Source organism: Dromiciops gliroides, chromosome 5 (genome assembly GCF_019393635.1).
Source record: "Dromiciops gliroides isolate mDroGli1 chromosome 5, mDroGli1.pri, whole genome shotgun sequence".
In the NCBI taxonomy this organism is placed as follows: domain Eukaryota; kingdom Metazoa; phylum Chordata; class Mammalia; order Microbiotheria; family Microbiotheriidae; genus Dromiciops; species Dromiciops gliroides.
Genome location: NC_057865.1, coordinates 26,694,241 through 26,712,015, shown reverse-complemented (window position 1 = coordinate 26,712,015; position 17,775 = coordinate 26,694,241). Strand labels below are relative to the sequence as shown.

Sequence of the window (17,775 nt, the reverse complement as noted above, 5' to 3'; positions counted from 1 at the left end):
ATTCCAACAGGGCACACCGAATATGCATGTTATCCCTGTCTCTTGTCATACTACTAGCCTGTCTTCAACAATCATAAATTTCTTTGATGGTATCCTTCATCATGATACTGCTTCATAATTTCTTGCTGGTTATACTTTTCAACTTGGTTACACTCACCATGTACCTATCAGCCTTCTGAGTGATCCTCAATTTCAAGTCTTTGGAGGCTACAGTGTTCTAAGAATCATAGACATACAATACGGCTGGAATAAAAGAGGTATTTTCAAGATGGGTCTTCATTCCAGCAAGCACCTTAAGGTTAGTAAAAGAAATTTGCATTTTCCCACATGTAATCCCACAAGCTTTCTCCTATTTAAGTCTGGACTTTATTTGCTGTCCATTTGCAGCATATTTCCAACATGCAAATACAAGCAGAAAAAACAGTGTCCATCTAATTGGTTTTTCCTACACACGGGCTAAACTTTTGAATGATTATGGATCTTATTTAGGAGGCTCCCCAAGGTTCCTAGACTAGATGAAATGTTACTTGTACACAACAGCATGTGGAAGACCAGAAGCATCATCTACAGGGAATCCCTCTTTGCCTTGGATTCTCCATAAAAGAGTCCAAGAGTTCATCTGTCCATATGAGCAGTTAACATCTAAGGCCAAATACCTTTGGTGTGGTGGCCTATTCTGATTACCTCATTAATGGGTACCTTTACACTAAAGTCATCAAAAATCAAAGTGCATACTGATTTAATGTGGAGAGTCTTATCTAGTTAATCCTAGAATTTCTCTACTTCTTCATCCTCTATATCAGAGGCTGACTTAAAAGCAGCTGCAATTATTTTCATGATAGTCCTTTAAAAAAAGTCTCGGAAAGTACCCTCAAAACAATTTAGAATAAAAGATGACTACTTTAGAAGAAACAAACAAAAACTGAAAAGTACAGATTTCTAAATCAGCCAAATAAATTACTTAATGATTCTTTTCTCAAAATCAGTAATGCACATAAAAATAATCAAAATACCAAAAGCATATGGTCACTTGACAAACTGTTTTTTAAAAGGCTTTTTTACCATCATGGGGAAAACAACTGCAGCAGCTGAAGCTTTTATCACCCATAAGAGCACCAAACAGGTGAGCTGTATGACTGTAAAGATGTGGACCTTCCAGAGTGGTACATAACGCAGATATATTAGATCCGGTTGATGTTTAGCAGGCATTCCAAATAATTTGATGCGGTCAAAAAACTAAAAATAAACAAAGTGAAAAACATTAAGCCAAAATTCAGTATATACTCTTTTTAAAGAGGTTATATTAACACTTTAAAGCGATAACATATTAGGGATTTCTCTACAACTCCAGGATTCAAGTTGCTACAATCACTAAAAGGTTCAGTGCTCAGAAGTCGCATACACAGTGTGTGGCAGCAGTGGGATTTGAACCCAAGTTGTCTTCCTGGATTTGCGGCCAGCTCTCCACCATATTACACTATGGCTGGCAGGCATCAATTTTCAGATGAAATTTGGTTGACATTTTTCCGCATTATGCAACAGTAAAATAGATACAAGTTAGCATCTAGGTTCTAATAAGTGTGAATAATGAATCCTATGTGATATGGTACATTATTTGAATTCCCACTGCATATTTCCATTGGACTAAACACAAAATCCACATTTTATGTTATTATAACTTAGAATGGTGCAGATTCAAATACATGAAACCACTTCAAGGGATTCTTTATTTGCACTAATTGGGATCTGGTTATATTTCAGCAAAATACTGTTAAATCTATGCAATACATAGCAAAGGGGATAATTTGCAAATATTCAATTTAACAAAATGAACATGCTCCACTGAAAAAAGAAAATGTACCATGCTACTGCTACCTTTAGTTCTCTTTAGTGAACACACTATTTAAAAGATGTTCATAAAAATACAACTCATTTAACCCTCTGGACTTCAAATTTCTTATCAAAAAAGAACAAAATTACACAAAAAGCACTCTATGATCCCTTCCAGCTATAAATTTCTATTTCTTAAAATTAATAAGCTATTTCACTTTACAATATGTATACTCCAAAAAGGTAAAAGAAGGGCCCAGAATAGAGGTCAAAAATAAGAAACCATGCAGAGATAATTTCAAGCTAAAAATAGTTCCTTTTAAAATGGAATGAATGCAAATATCAGCATCTAAATAAGCACAAATATATCTATTTTTAAAACAAAACAAAAATTTTACAGCTGATGACTAATTTCCCAGAGTTTAATCAACAACTTTCATATACGTAAACTGTCAAGTACAGCTATTTGTAAAGTAGTCTATGATAAGCATGCCTGGTTATCTGAATGCTCATTTCACAAATAAGAGATTCCTAAAAACTCAGCAAAGGTTGTGCAAAAATAAATGAAGGCTACAAACAACGTGATTTCCATCACCATGATTCCCCAAATTAAAAGGAGGCACACCTCTAGGCCATCATGTCAGCTGTGTTTCTCCCTTTCCCCCCAATCTGGTTCTAAAATGCCCTTTCCTCCTCCTCAGAATCAACACAGTTAAGAATGGAGTCCTGGACTCTGTATCTGCACAGTCCTGGCTGGGACTCCTGTCTGACATTTAGGAGCTCAATGACTCCTGGCAAGTCACTCAATCTTTTGGAGCCTCTGTGGCCTCATCTATAAAATGAGGGTGAAAATAAACACAGTATTTATTTACCTCACAAAGTTGTTGTGGGGAATCAAATGAAAGCATTCAGGTACAGTGCTTTGTAAACTTTAAAGTACTACATACATAGGTATTATTTTCACTAGCTGTACTGAAGGAGAGTTTAAGTCTTGATGCCTGGGAAAATAAGTTTTAATAAAATAATCACTGTAACAACATTGGTTTTTCAAGCTACAGCACAAGGAAAAACAAACTTGCCCAAAAGAACATAAAATCACTACCATTTTAAAGACAATCTTTTAAAACAGAAAATATCACAACGAAAAAAACTTTGAATTTTGAACTTGCCTGAATGCCTTTTAGTGAAGAAACTCCCATATAAAGAAAAACACCATAGAGAACTGGCATTGGAATGAACTGCAAGTCAAATGATCACAATCAGAATTCACACCATGGAAATGGCATAAAGTAAAAGTAGAGAATAAAGTGATACAGTCACTGGATGTCAATACACAAGAGAATAAGATAAATAATGCTGGGTAAAAGACCAGGAGACTTAATGGTGGCTCAAAACATATTGTGTAAGAGAAGCCAATTTTGAGAGAGTTTGCCGAGACTGAATTCTTAAGTAGTTTAAGTTCCCTTAATCAAGATACTGATAAACTATCACACTTATGATGATCAAGCTTGAGGGTACGTATGTGTAGCATAGAGAAAATAATACAAGCCTCAGAATTAGCATACTTTAGTTTTGGTCTTGGTGTGTCACTTCAGTAAGTTAACTTTACTGAGAGGCTCAATATCTTCAAGTATACAATAAGAAGGCTGAAAAAGAATGATATCTTTAATCCAATCCAGGGATAAATCCTATGGTTATATAATTAAATACAGCATATGACAAAAAACATCTTTCTATAAAAATGACCAACCATATAATCAATTGTAATAAGAACACAACCTACAAAAGCAAATTAAAAATTATGTCATTTCATATTTGGTAATAAATAGGGCAATTACTATATTTTTTCTTAACTCCAAATTAGAGTCAATATTAAATGGCCAGTATTAAAATGCCAATCTTAGATGAAATTAATATCTAAACATTCTCACAATAAACATTTTAAATGGATTTTAGAAAATGAAAAAATTAGGTAGAAATAAGTAAAATAATTTATATTATTAGAAATTTTTTATGCCTTAGGAAGTTACATAATCTTATTTTTATAATTTCTCTATAATAGGAGGAAGACATATATCATTGAGGTGGGGGAAAGTAGAGGGGGAGTAAAGCTTTAAAAAAGATTTCTCCAAGAGGAGATTTCATATGCTCAAAAAGGTTTACAAAACACTTTGACATTTAAGATAGAGGTGGCATCTGTGATAATAAAAAAAATGTACATTATTCAAGAGTGATAGATGCCTTCAGAAGAGGCTTCAATTTGCAGGAAGAGACGCTATGTGTGTATTCGTGTGTGTAGCAAGATGGGAACGTAGAACTTGCTAAGCCAAGGCTCAGTGCTGTCTCTCCTGTGCCATTTGGCTGCCCCAGTAACCCTGGGCCTATCTAACAAGGAGAAGGGTGCCATGACATACATCCACTTTGGGAAGTCCAAGAAGCAGCACGAGAGGAATGACTGCAGCACCTGAAAATCTAGATCTGGCAATCACCTGCAGAGGGGATTGAGAAAGCCACAGGAGCTACCTAGCTCAAACAGTGAGACAGCGCAGGGAGAAAAGAGGCACCAAGAACCAGTCATACAAACGGGAGGAAGACCAAAAGCAAACAGCTAGAAGAAAAGCTGTCCAAAAGGCAAATGACAAGCCCCAAGAGAAGAAAAGGAGGGCCAGGACTAAGAAAAAAGCCACTAAATTTGGCCATGAAGACACCACACCACTGGCAACTTTGGTAAGAGAAGTTTCATTTGAATTACAAGACCAGAAGCCAGATTATAGATGAGTTAAATAATAAGACATGGGCAACTTTCTCAAATTCAGCAGAGGAGAGGAAACAGTCAGATCAATAAGGGATTTTTTTTTTACAATGGGAGAGACATAGGAATGTTTGTAAGAGCAAGAAAGAAGGCAGTAAAATGGAAATGAAAGTAAGGGAGTAAAAGAAGGGATGAAAGTGGGGGCAATTTACTGGAGAAGTAGGGAGCTGAAGGACCAGGTGTTGAAACAGACTTAGCTTTTTGCTACTAACATCAATAAATATATGCATTTTGTTAGATAAGTGTATAATAATCTAAGATTAAACAAAGCTTCATATCAGAATTCTGGTTTCCCTACAGTCTCCTTAATAGCATAAAACTCCTATTTTTATGACTTCTAATTATTCTTCATGCCACCTTTTCATAACATACTTTTTAATGAAATATTGTCCATATTTTATAAAAGTTCTCTATGTTTCATGGGTAGCTCTTCAATGGGTGAGTTACAAGAGGACACAAAAGTCTCACAGGATAAGGTGCAGAGATGGTTGCAAAGTGAACCACTAGAGTTTAATTCATAACAATGAGATTATGGATACATGAAATTACTTAAAAGCTTCTTTAGGTGGATTCTCCTCTACCTTTAGGCAAGAATACAAAGAAAATGATACAAGAGTTTTCAAGATAATATTCTAGATTTAATATGGAAACTCCTAATAAATTTAAATATCATCTTTGAAAATTCTATATAATTTCAAAGTTAATAACTTCCAATAAAATCCTCTGAAATTAAAGTCATTTTAGTCATTTTAAGCTTATTTTAATCAGGCCATTTTTGTTTCACTAAACATGAGCTTCAACCTTAAAATATTGTTTTTAAGACAATTTAATGAAAATTCCCTTACCTTTAATACAGAAGTCATGAACACAGATAGCCCCATCAAAACAAAAATGAGTAAGCCTGTAACACGCTGCTCCCGGATTCCCAAAAACTTCGGTTGTTCTCCTGGAGCAGAACATTCAGACTCCACTTTTAAGCTGTTTACGTGACTTATGGACAGAACTGTTGCGGCCACAAACCATGGTAGACCCATAATTGAGCAAACGCCCAACATCACGCCAACCATAAGCAAATCCAAATGGTATCCAGCTCCTTTCTGTAAAGTCAAGCAAAGGTTTTTCATGTTCTCAAGTGCCCACTCAGTTTAGGAAAATGTTTTCAGTAACAAATCAAGCAACTCATTTTTATGCCACAGCCATGATGAAAATACTAACAAAATAATTCAGATCTCAATTACAAAAGTAAGAAGAAAATGAAAATTACCTTCAGCTTATGCTCTTTTCGATTTATAATGACTGCTGTGATTTGTTGATCCATGAAAATGAGAATAGTACAAAGCAGTGCTGGAACAGCAGCTATTAATAACGTCCACCATGGATTATCACCCAGTGGGCTGATTATCCAGCCCCTATCTTTATGAGTAGGCTAAGAGGAAAAAACATTTAAATAATAAAAGTCAAGAACAAAAGTCTATAGGTTTCCTTCCTCTAAGATATGAAAGCTACACAAGTACTTGCATATTTCACCCAACTCTCATGGAAAACTGAGGTTTTCACTGACACCGGAGCCTGGGCAGCACATGAGAGGGCTCCAGTTTAGAACAGGGAGCACCGCAACGGGCCTAAACCCATGCGCCAAAGGGTCGAAATATCCGGCACTTGGCTCACAGCCACCAAGGCCTAGGTGACCTTGGGCAAATCATCAACAGATGAGTCTCTTTCCCCATGTGTAAAAAAGGAAGAGATTCAATGAACGCTCTCCAAGGTCCCCTCAGTAACTAGGGGGGATGATCCTTCAGAGCAGGGAAGACCTGGGCAAGGCCTGACCTAGAAACGGACAGGGGTGAGGGTGAGGCAGCATTTACGAGCAAATGACCTCCCCTGCTTGGTCAGCTCTTCTCTTCCCTTATGTGTTGCAATAGGAACAGTTTAAAGCTTAAAATAAATTATTAAAATACATCAGAATATTTCTACTGAAGAGAGAAAGAAGCACTTGGTGCTATAATATTGCCCACAACACACTGTGTTCAACAGAATCTTTTCCTAGTGTAAGACCAAAAGCCTACCATTGAAATACAGTGTTCTAATTCAAAAGGCATCCACTTCAACTCCATCCATATGTCTCCTCGTCAGCCTCCCGGTGCTTCCTTAGCAGGAGCACACATACACCGAAACCCACTTCCATACCCTAGAGTAACTGTCAATTCAGTCCCCATAGAAAATAACTAGTACTTCACTAATTCCCTATTCAATAAGTGACCCAGTGATGATCTTAACCACTTCACGAGCAAAGGTGAAGAGTCTTGCTAAGGCAGCAGCCAAAAAATCAATCACACACAAGTCCTTGCCCTATAAGAGCTAAAATTCTATTGACTGGCACCTAAGAAAGTACAAAAACAGGATCTTCTGGGTGAGAATGCTGACACCTGTCCAGTAGGAAGTCAAGAAAAGCTAAGAAAGCAGAGAAGGTATAAGAGGGAGCAGGCGTTCTCCTACCAATGGACCCATGTTGCCCACTGCTAGGCATGTTCCTGCCCACTTCTCCCCTGCCTCTCCCCTCTGTGACTTGTTGGCAGGTCCCTTTGCCCCTTACTCTTTTTCTTACCTTCTTTCCGATACCCCAACAGGCTCCTCCTGCCCCTTTAGAAATATGCTGTGCTTTAAAGCTCCAAGAACAAGAAGGGTCACGGTCTGTCTTGTGGCTTTTATACTGCTCATCAATAACTATTTACACAACAACAAATCCTCACAGACATTTGCCTGTATGACCCTTACCTCAAATTTTTCAGGAACGTGAAGTTTAGGAGAAGGGACACCTACAAGGTAGTCTATGGTAACCATAGTTACTATTGTGAGAAACACAGCAAAATCACTGATCGTTGATCGGACCTAAAGTAAAGACACCAAGTTAGTGTAAATGTAGTGGACACCATGTACTCTTCATAGCAGTAACAAATCATAAAATAGGAGGGTGGAAAAACAGATTGGCTAGAAGTGAAAAAATGTTTGTGAACTAAATCTGTATTTAATTCCCCAAAGAGCAGATATGTGTGTATGTATGTGTGCGCATGCGCAAGTGTGCGACTAAAATACCTTTTCTCACAAATTCTTTTCCTAAGTAAACTCAGGAATGGCCATATACCATGTATATTCACTATGAAACACAACATTAGTGTTCTTCTTTTAACTCTGACACAAAAAAGATTAACCTCAATGTAAAACCAATTCTAATTTAAATACAAATCATTACTCTTATTTTTAAAAAATCAACATATATTTACACCTCTGAAGTTGTTTTCAATTACCTTGGTAGGAAAATAACGCTTGGTCTTAAATTGCTTCAGGAATGATGAGAGAAAAAATGTTGTGAAGAATAAGATGATACACCAGAAGAGCACATCAGGAATATAGGGCCCATGAAGACCACAGGCTGGGCCCGATAAGACACCATGATATTTTTTACATTGCTGAAAAAAAGAGGGAAGAAATTCTTTAACTTTTAAAATCAACTAACATCAGTATATTTCCTCCTACCTTTTTTCCAACCAGTAAAAGGATGACTAAATTAACCATCAAGTATAGTCAGCTGGAGCTGGAAAAGGGTCAGGGTTTCTTTAAAAGATGTCTGCCTAGCAGACTAATGGAGCTAAGATGGTTATTCTGGAAGTAATTCTGCATCTATGTGACTGTTCACTAAGCTGTTTTTCATCAGAGGGGCAGGTACTCAAACAGAATTTTAAAAAAAGACAGGTCAAGTTTTAGCTGGCAGGAAGAATAATTATGGGGAGACATTGCAGGAGGATGTCTCCCAACAGCAGCGCTCTCATTAGAGGCCAGTCGCTGGCCAGACCACCATTTCTTCTTTCTGCCTGACCACAAGTGAAAGACAAGATAGCAGAAGCTTCCCAGCTCTTACGAATTCTAGCTACAGAATGCATGGCCTGGCAGGGCTGGTGAAGAAACTATGAGATCAAAAGATTCCAAAGCAAGAGCCAAGCCAAGAGCACGGATTCACCTTTCTTATGTGTCCTATCTGCTGCCCAAGAGAGCAAGCCTGCCCTCACGGGGTAGACACGCTGAGCTGGCCTCACTCATTGTTCACTGTCATTCTCCATCAGCTCATATAAAGAGATCTAACTGAATCCAACTTCATGGTATCGTTTTTCCATATGCTTTGTATTACACAAATGGACTTTGAGGGACATTTAGTATCAATAACTCATCCAACATTGGTAGGAAAGATGTCTGGTACACACTGCCAGCAAAATTTCTTCCAAAAGTAAATTGTATTAGCTGAAATCTTTTTTTCAAAAGACAATACTAACTTTACTGCACTAAAAACTGTGGTTTCCAAAGTAATGATTTCAATAAATAATAAAAGACTAATGCTTCATTCCAACACAGAAGGAGGTCTACAGTTGCTCCTATCTGAGCACCTGCATTCTTGCCCCAGATCTGGGACCTTGGGCACAGTGATCTCAAGCAAGGACTCCCTCCTGCGATTGTGACTTTCTATGCAGAGCCTACACCAGGAAAGCCAGAACAGCCTAGAAGAGATGAGAGCAGTGGTGGTCATACCTTGGATTTTTCCTAATACATCAGGAAAACCACAAACAAGCTCCCTAAGAAGAGGGGTCAACGAGCAAGAAGCAAGCAATGCAGGGTGGGAGCCACTGCCATGGCCAAACGCAATGCCAGTGGATATTTTGGTCAAGAGACCATTTTAATCATTTTTACTTTCCATTTTCATGGCGCTTTCTACTTCACAAACCACTTTCTCCACAATTTCCCAAGGATGCAAGGAAAGGCTAAGGGGCCTGTCCCAAGTCTCAAAGGCTGGAACTTGGGCCCAAACGCCAATAAAGAAAAGGAAGGCAGCCCTCTTTCTGATGCTCTTAAGTCACTCTGACATGTTTAATCAGCTGAGTTAGAAAGTGAGACGCTCTTTCAGTTCGTCATGGTTTAATAAGCTGTTTGCTTGAGACTTATTTCTTGTTTTTTCCCCTTTTTACTTAAGTGGTTTACACTTTGATTCTACAAGTTCAGAATCAATTCTAAATCTTAGGCTACATCTTAAAAATTTTCAAAAGTCACTTGCATGCATGTAGAAAAAGCTATAATGAACTCAAAACTCACGTCCAAAATGAACAGTATTTTTTCAAGGCACTTACAGAAACAGTGAGGTTGCCCCATGAAATTGACTGTGCTGACTCATTCATCTCAATCCACTCCTGGAGCGTTCCATTGCTAGGATTCTGAGGCTCAGTACACAAGCATCTGAGAAACCATTAAAGTACATGCTCTCAGTTCACATATTTAACTTTGAAATTTCATTAAACTAAGAATGCAACAAGACAGTTTTCAATATCTTAATATTTTTACCACCTGGAAATCTGGAGGAAAAATATATCTTATGTTACTATTAAAGGATAGCGGAGAACATGGTCTTCATTATATATAATATAAACATCAATTCAAAATCCATAATAGAGAAAGATAGTTAAGAAAGCCTTTAAAAAGGATTATTTTCTACAAAGGATCCAGAAGATACTAGGCCCTACAGCAGACTATCTAAAAATACAGCCCAACTAAAGAATATACAAACAAATACAGTCAAAGGAGTCAGTGTTAGGAGGAGGGCCCACATCTTAAAGGAAAAAGGGAAGGTCAAGAAGGAGTCCAAGCCAAGCATGCAGGATGATGGTGAGTACAAAAACACAAGAAGGAGAGATGAGGACTGTCAGGAATAAGGAAGCAAAGACAATCTGACAATCACAATGTGTAAGCAGGGGAGTGATGTCCAAGAGAACAGAAAAGATATATGGACACAGCTGCATATGGCTTTAAAAGCTAAACCAAAGCATTTTGTTTGGCCCTAGAGGAAACAGGGACACACTGGAGTTGACTGAGGAGTCAAAAGACTGGACTTAGAGGAAAATGACTTTGGCAGCAAGTGTGTGGGGTGGTATGGAGTGGGGAAGAGACCTGAGGCAGTAAGAACCATCAGGAAGCTAGTACAATAATACGAAAGAAATGGAGAGGAGTCGGATGCCAAAGATGCTATAGAGGAAGAAAGAGAGAGGTTCAGCAACTGATCGTACAGAGTGCAGGATAATGGTGATCTTAACAATCTCAAAGATAGCATGGACTGTGGTGCCTTTAACAGACCAGGAAATTTAGCAAAGGATTTAAGGAGAAAAATAACGCTGACTTTAACATGTCTCCCAGAGTTTCAGCTGAGTTGGCTTCCTGCATGGAGGCAGACCACCCAATTACCACATACCTAACTCCAGCAAAAAAATAAAATTGGTATATTGAAAAACCTGCATTTCATTGACTTCTTCCACATCAGAACTGCATAAAAATTCAGCCATCAGTCCAGGGCCAAAGGGAATGAGAACAGTGGCAAAGACTGTGTCAGCACAGGCAAACAAGCCAGCAGCCTCCCAGCACAACCAAAGGGATGAGTAGCCTACAAGGCAATGTATCCTGAGACTACTGAGGAGGTCACAGTGTCCTACAGAGGGGGTCTTGGGGACCCTGGGAGTAGCAGTGACCACCAAAGCCCTCAGAACTAAGACAACCCAAACTAGGTGATTCCAAGTTCCTGGCACTCTGCCCTGAGAAGGCCCAAAAAGGAGTAAATATTCAGCATGTCCAGCAGCAACCATCTAAGGGGGAAAAAGGAAACAAGAGATAACAAAAACGTGTATGGTTGGCCATGGCCTCTGTGCAGATTCATTTTCTTTTATCAGGCTTATCTGTTGTAAGGGAGAAGTGTTTTGCTGCTGTTGCTGCCATTATTCAACAGGAAGAGGTTACGAGAAAAGGGATGTCAGGGAGCAATGGCACAACTAAAAAAGAGTGACTGTACATACACGGGAAAAAGTTCAGAAGGAAGCACAGACAAAAAGGAGAAATATAAAGGTAGCATGTGGAATCACACTTTTTTAAAAGAACATCAAGTGGTTATAAAATGGAGACCCATGATTTCAAATATAATCCTTTTTTTGTGTTCTGCTGCGTATAAGGAGCTTCTTTCTCTTTTGGTGTTTAAAGTCAAAATAAAAAATATATAATATAACAAAATGTTACATTTTCAAATGGGGGAGGGGCAAGGGCAGGAAGAGAATGTCACTGGGACATATCTTTGCAATATCCAGCAGACAAATGGTAATATAGGACTAAAGCTCAGGAGACATATTGAGACTCAATATATAGGTCTGGGAGTCTCTGCACAGAGATGGTGGTTAAACCCATGGGAACTGCTGAGGTTACTAAGAAAGAGAATGGAGAAGAAAAGAGAGTGTAGGCAGGATCTTAGAAAACATTCACAGTTGGGTACAAAAATTATATGGATGATGAGCTAGCAAAGGAGCCAGAAAAAAAAAATGGTCAGACAAGAAGAGAAGCAGCAGAGAGAGTAACTAGATCGTTTTTGCTAGGAATCTCACTGAGCAGAGGAGGAGAAAGAAAGAATAACCCTTAAATGGATGGTAGGGCAGGGTTTTAAAATTTGTTTTGTAAAGGACAAATGATATCTAGGCTGTGTTTAAAGGCAACAGGGAACCAGTACATAGGGAGAGTCTCAAAACGGAGAGTGCGTTAGTGGGACTGTCAGCGATGGGCCTGATGAGGTGAGGGGCAGGATGTAAAGAGTTTCATCTTCTCAGAGATTGGATGAAAGAAAGAAGGATGAGGAAATGATATGAGGAGGTTTTGAGATTAAGAGAAGGGGAGAAAAGGGACTCTGAATGACCTTGATGTTTTCAGAAAAGTAGGAGGTGAGGTCTGTGTGCTGGAGAAGTTTAGGGTAGGTTTGGTTGAATAGACAGATGAGGGGAAAAGAAAAATTAATGGTAGAAATTTGGGATGGGTATTCCAGGAAGCAATGAGGTCGGTGAGAAGCAACAGCCAGGAGTGACGACCACAGAGAAGCAAAAGATAAAATAAGTAAAGAGTTAGAACTCTAGGAGGCAATGAGCCGAAGCACAAGCTAGTCATATACCCATCAATAATCTTTAAGGGCATCACTGCCAGGACAGAGAAAAGAAAAAAACAAATGAGAACATCATTACAGCCTAGGGATAGTGAATTTAAAGACAAATAATCATATGTATTTCAATAATCCCTGAAGGCATCACTTTTTACAAAGCATTTTAGGGAAACAAATATGTAAGTTTCAGCATTTTTTAAGAAATATGTCAAATTTAACTAACCAAGAAAGCTTAATAACTCTACTAGAAAACTTCTTAATTTTTTAAATCACACAGATAAAAGCAAATCTTTCCTGTAATAGTCTAGTAGATTATACAAAACAGAAATATTGCTTTACTTATGTACAGAATTCAATGTAGTTCAAAATTACATGATTCTAATTTTAATGTCTTTTGGTTTAAAACTTAAAGTAGTTTTTTTCTTCATGAAATATACAGATGGTTGTTCCCTTTGGTCTAACACGTAGTTTCTTAAAACTGCAGTTCATGACCACATATGGGGTCACATAACAATGTGGGGGGGGGGTCACAAAAAATTTGGCAACAGTAAAAGGTTATGGGGGCAGCTAGGTGTCACAGTGCATAAAGCACCGGCCCTGGATTCAGGACGACCTGAGTTCAAATCTGGCCTCAGACACTTGACACTTACCAGCTGTGTGACCCTGGACAAGTCACTTAACCCTCACTGCCCGGCAAAAAAAAAAAAAAAAGAGAGAGATTATGTATGCCTATTTTATATAACTATATACCTGGAGTAGCATTAAAAAATTCTAAGGTGAAAAGGGGTCAAGAGTGGAAGAAGTTTAAGAAGCCCTGGTTTAACTGATACAAAAAAAGTTAACTTATATTTATTGTATCAGGAGGTCTGAATTTCTCCCATTTCACCAATATTCTAGTGTAACCTTAAATGGAAACAAAGAAACAGAGATTATCACAACCTCCAAAGGTATTGATGATGTTCTAGCAGCTGCAATACACATACATACACACACACACACACACACACACACACACACACACACACACACACACACACACACACACCAAAGGCAAGACTGATGGAGAATTCAACAAGACAGCTGCAACGAAAGTGAATGCCTCTGTGTTGTTGGATTTTATGAAGACCTAACTATACATACTTTTTGTAGTGTGTGGGAAAATACAGAAATAAATATAATATTTATATGTACAATACATTTATATGTTTGAAAATACAGTTTTGCAAAGAAAGAAAGAAAGAAAGAAAGAAAGAAAGAAAGAAAGAAAGAAAGAAAGAAAGAAAGAAAGAAAAGAAAAGAAAATGCAACTAGCCACCAAAATTCATGCAGATCATGAAGGTCCAGAAGATCAGTTTAGCAATTAAAGATCTTGCCCTAAATCCCCATTTTGTATGTTACATCTTGTTAGTAGCAAAGCCAGGTCTCTTAATTCTGAATGAAAATCAAACATGTATCTAATAAATAATTAAACAAATTAAGAGAAACACTTACGAATAGGATGTCAGTTTGTCTAGGTCGTTGTGCATGTTAAAAGCATAGATTTCTCCTAAATGAAAGAGCTTTTCCAAAGCTTCATAGATAAATATGATGCAAATGAGAGCTGCAAAGGCCTCTTCGGTAAACCGAGTGATGTAACACACAAGGCTGCTTGCATCTGTTGCTACCAAGACAATGCACAAGAAGGAAGTCCAGAGGCCAATGCTGGTCCGTAGTGATAGATAGGAAAGACCGTAATCTCTGTTTGAAAAGAAATGTGCACAGAGGTGGCACAAGTCAAAAGCAGTACATTCCCTCATATTCTTAAAAACATGTGGCCAAAAACAAAGAACATGAAACTAAACATTCTAAGAGCCAGTAAATGGGGAATAAATGGCAATAAGGAAATGAAGTCTTTCCTTCACTTTGAGACTATCTTCCTTCCATTAACAAACTTGAGTTTTATTTTTGCATAAACATTCACACAAAAAATTGACAAGGAAGATATGTATAACTGTCGATGCTTCAAAGAACATTAAACTTAAACGTTTAATAAATCCTAGTTTCCAGAGCTGGAAAAGAATAAACTCCATTTCCCCTTCATTTTACAAAACATTACATGAAGTTAAGATAACTATCACTTACTTGCAGAATTTAAATAATATTTTTTCAAATACAAGAACTGGTCCTGTACTTCCTAAGATTGTAAGTGGCTGCCCAGAAAACAATGAATAGGCGATCCCAGTTAACGATGCTCCAAAAAGAGACTCTATTGCACTCTGGTTTGGGGGAGAAAGTCATAAAAACAAATGCATCATAGATATTCCATTAATCTGCTATAAGCATATAGGTATCTGGAAAGAAAGTCTGAATAAAAATGTTAATAAAACAAATGATACCATCATTTATAGTAGTACAAGCTACATGGTCAATAGGAAAAAAAATCTAAAATGTTTATTCAATATAACATGCCAGATCAAAATTAAAACTGTAAAAAATTTTAGAGTATTTAAAACATGAGAGAAATGTGCCTTTTCTCCTATATATTACAAGTGATCATTCTGCCACATACCTTAACTGAAACTTAATACAATGTGCTATACCAAACTAAAACCCTGCAAGAGGCTTTAGCAAAAACATTGATTGACTGTTACTAAGGCATGTTTTTAGCTAATAGACAAACAAGAAATCAATACATAACCTAACTCTTATTTGTTATTTGAAATTTAATATTTTTCAATGAACAGCTAAATATCTATAATGCCAAGGCCTATTCAGAAATTTTCTCAATGTTGAAACTAAAATCCTAAGTATAAACTAGTCAGGGAAAAGAAGTCTAATAATTTTCTCAGAATTTTAAAAAAATGTTTAAATGATAAGGTATCTCTCACTACTAAAATTTGTAAAAGAGAATAAACCATAAAAAGTAACCAATCTGCCTTAAAATGAAAGCATGCTAACTTATGGCCACTATTGAAATATGACTGGGGAAGTAACAAACTCAACTATAAATATAAGAAAAGACTGGAGTTAATTGCTTACCAACATCCCGATCCTTCATTAAACTAGCCTAACAACACTATGAGGAAACTAGAATAAGGAGGAAAATAAACTTCTCCTTAACTGCAATACAACTTCTTTCAAACTTAAAAGTGACTCACACCATGGGCAAAACTGAGGGAGTAAGTATCAGATCAATGACGTTTTTAACTGTACAGTGTGTAAATGTTTCATATTATGAAATAAGACAACATATTCTGAATTTGTCCTTGAGTTCTAGATTAATACTGAACTGTCGTCTTAAACTCTCTTGACATACATATTTATCAGAACCAATTTATGTATTAGTACACTTGATAAAAGAACTATGGGCCAAATGGTATCTGAAAAGGGAAAGCCAAAACTATGGCAAAGATAGTATGGTAAGTAATGAAGTGATCGTATGGTAGCAAGCAGGAAGAGTCAGGGACCAACTCCTAAACTCCTTGGCTAGGGTCAACATATAACCTTCCACATATACCATTTATATGAATGTTCCCTACCCTTTGGAAAGCTAATATGTGTGAATGTATCTGTTTATTTCTGCATCTTTCTGCCCATAAATCTCACCTTGCCCTCGAGAGTGCTGGGTCCATCTTTCTCAGAATAAGCCTGCTCCACCTGTTATACCACCTGGTTTCATATTATCGCTTCCCTAGGTCTCCTACCTACTTCAAACCAAATAAGCCTACCAGTCCAGACATAGACATCAGCCATGCTCCGGTCAATTATACCCTCACACACAACAGTCATCCCTTCCATTCTAGGCCAGATTTTCCCTCACTTCTCTCTCCTACATTTACCTTCCACCCTACAAAAATTACCAGCACTGCAGACAGAAGTCCCTTTCACCAAGAACAATTTTTCTCAACCTCCTATAACTTTCTGACCTAAATGAACCTGGTTCTCCCCAGAAATAATTTATTCCCCACTGTCTCCTCCCACTGATGGGACACTTTCACCCAATGTCCTCCCCCACCCACAAAGATAAAGAGAATCTGTTCTCAATTATCAACATGCCTTTCAAACCTTTCTTAAAAATGACACTTTCTCTTTTCATCATTTCAAGTTCACAACATTGCTCTTCAAGTCAAAACTGCTATAATTTGCTGACTCCTGAATCCTTTCCAAATAACATTCCCAGAAAACTTCAGCATCAAGTTCACCTTCTTCCTTTTTCCTTAATCCACAGCAGTCAGTGCTTCAGTGATTTCAGTATTCAAGCTGATGAGCCTCAACCTCATGGTTCCAAAACCTCCTTAGCTTTGCAGACCTCCTAAAGTACTCTACGACAACTAGTCCAACTCTGTGAACTTTCTTATTATAAAAGAGTGCTTCAACATCTCCAAGACTTTTCAATGCTCTTCTCTAATCATCCACGCTTTCTTCAATGAATCAATAAGAATGCAGGCGATAAAAATACAAAGAATGTTTTTTAAAACTCCAATTTCAAGAATCTAAGTGGAAAACCAACATATATAGATTAGCACCGTGCCTGGCACATAGCAGATGCTTAATAAATGCTTGCTAACGACCATATGTACAGAAAAAAATATAAACAGAATGAACAAGAAGTAGATAAGTGCATGGTAGTTCAAGAGGGAAGGTTCCAGTCAATAGAGGGGGGCTGAGGTGAGAAGAGATCAGGAAATGCTTCACATAGGATCTCAATGGCTCCCAGAGATTTAATTACGTCTCTATGCTGATTTCTCAAATCTATCTCTCCTGCCCCAAACTCTCTACTCCCATCTCCAGCTGCCTTTCAGACATCTCGAACTAGATATCCAGAAGCCATCTTGAAATCAACACAGCCAAAACAGAACTCATCTTTCCTCCATCCCCAACACCTTCCCTATATTTAAGTTAAACACCCATATGAATTTACTAAATCCAGAGTTTGTGTTGGGGACACCTTCCCTATCACTGTTAAGAACATCACCATCTTCCCAGACCCTCAGGCTCACAAGCTAGGTGTTGTCCTAGACTCCTCCCTCTCTCTCTGACCTCCCACCCCAATACCCAGACTGTTGCCAAGGCCTGTGGATTTCACTTCTGCAGCATCTCACATAGATTTCACTTCTAAGTATCACCCCTTCTCTCTTCTGACGTGACCCCCATTCTG

At 37.8% G+C, this 17,775-nt stretch overlaps 1 protein-coding gene across 10 annotated transcripts in view; it reads right to left on the bottom strand.

Moving 5' to 3' along the window:
• SLC4A7 (solute carrier family 4 member 7) overlaps nucleotides 1–17,775 on the bottom strand; it is a 120,627-nt gene that overhangs the window by 11,462 nt on the left and 91,390 nt on the right. For all 10 annotated transcript variants that reach the window (XM_043969376.1, XM_043969377.1, XM_043969378.1 and 7 more), the window contains 9 exons: nucleotides 14,760–14,893; nucleotides 14,130–14,375; nucleotides 9,814–9,919; nucleotides 7,948–8,109; nucleotides 7,418–7,531; nucleotides 5,907–6,068; nucleotides 5,488–5,739; nucleotides 3,000–3,068; nucleotides 1,063–1,236 (listed from right to left, as the gene is read on the bottom strand). In XM_043969376.1, the coding sequence (XP_043825311.1) occupies nucleotides 1,063–1,236; nucleotides 3,000–3,068; nucleotides 5,488–5,739; nucleotides 5,907–6,068; nucleotides 7,418–7,531; nucleotides 7,948–8,109; nucleotides 9,814–9,919; nucleotides 14,130–14,375; nucleotides 14,760–14,893 (1,419 nt within the window). The remainder of the gene's footprint in view (nucleotides 1–1,062; nucleotides 1,237–2,999; nucleotides 3,069–5,487; nucleotides 5,740–5,906; nucleotides 6,069–7,417; nucleotides 7,532–7,947; nucleotides 8,110–9,813; nucleotides 9,920–14,129; nucleotides 14,376–14,759; nucleotides 14,894–17,775) is intronic.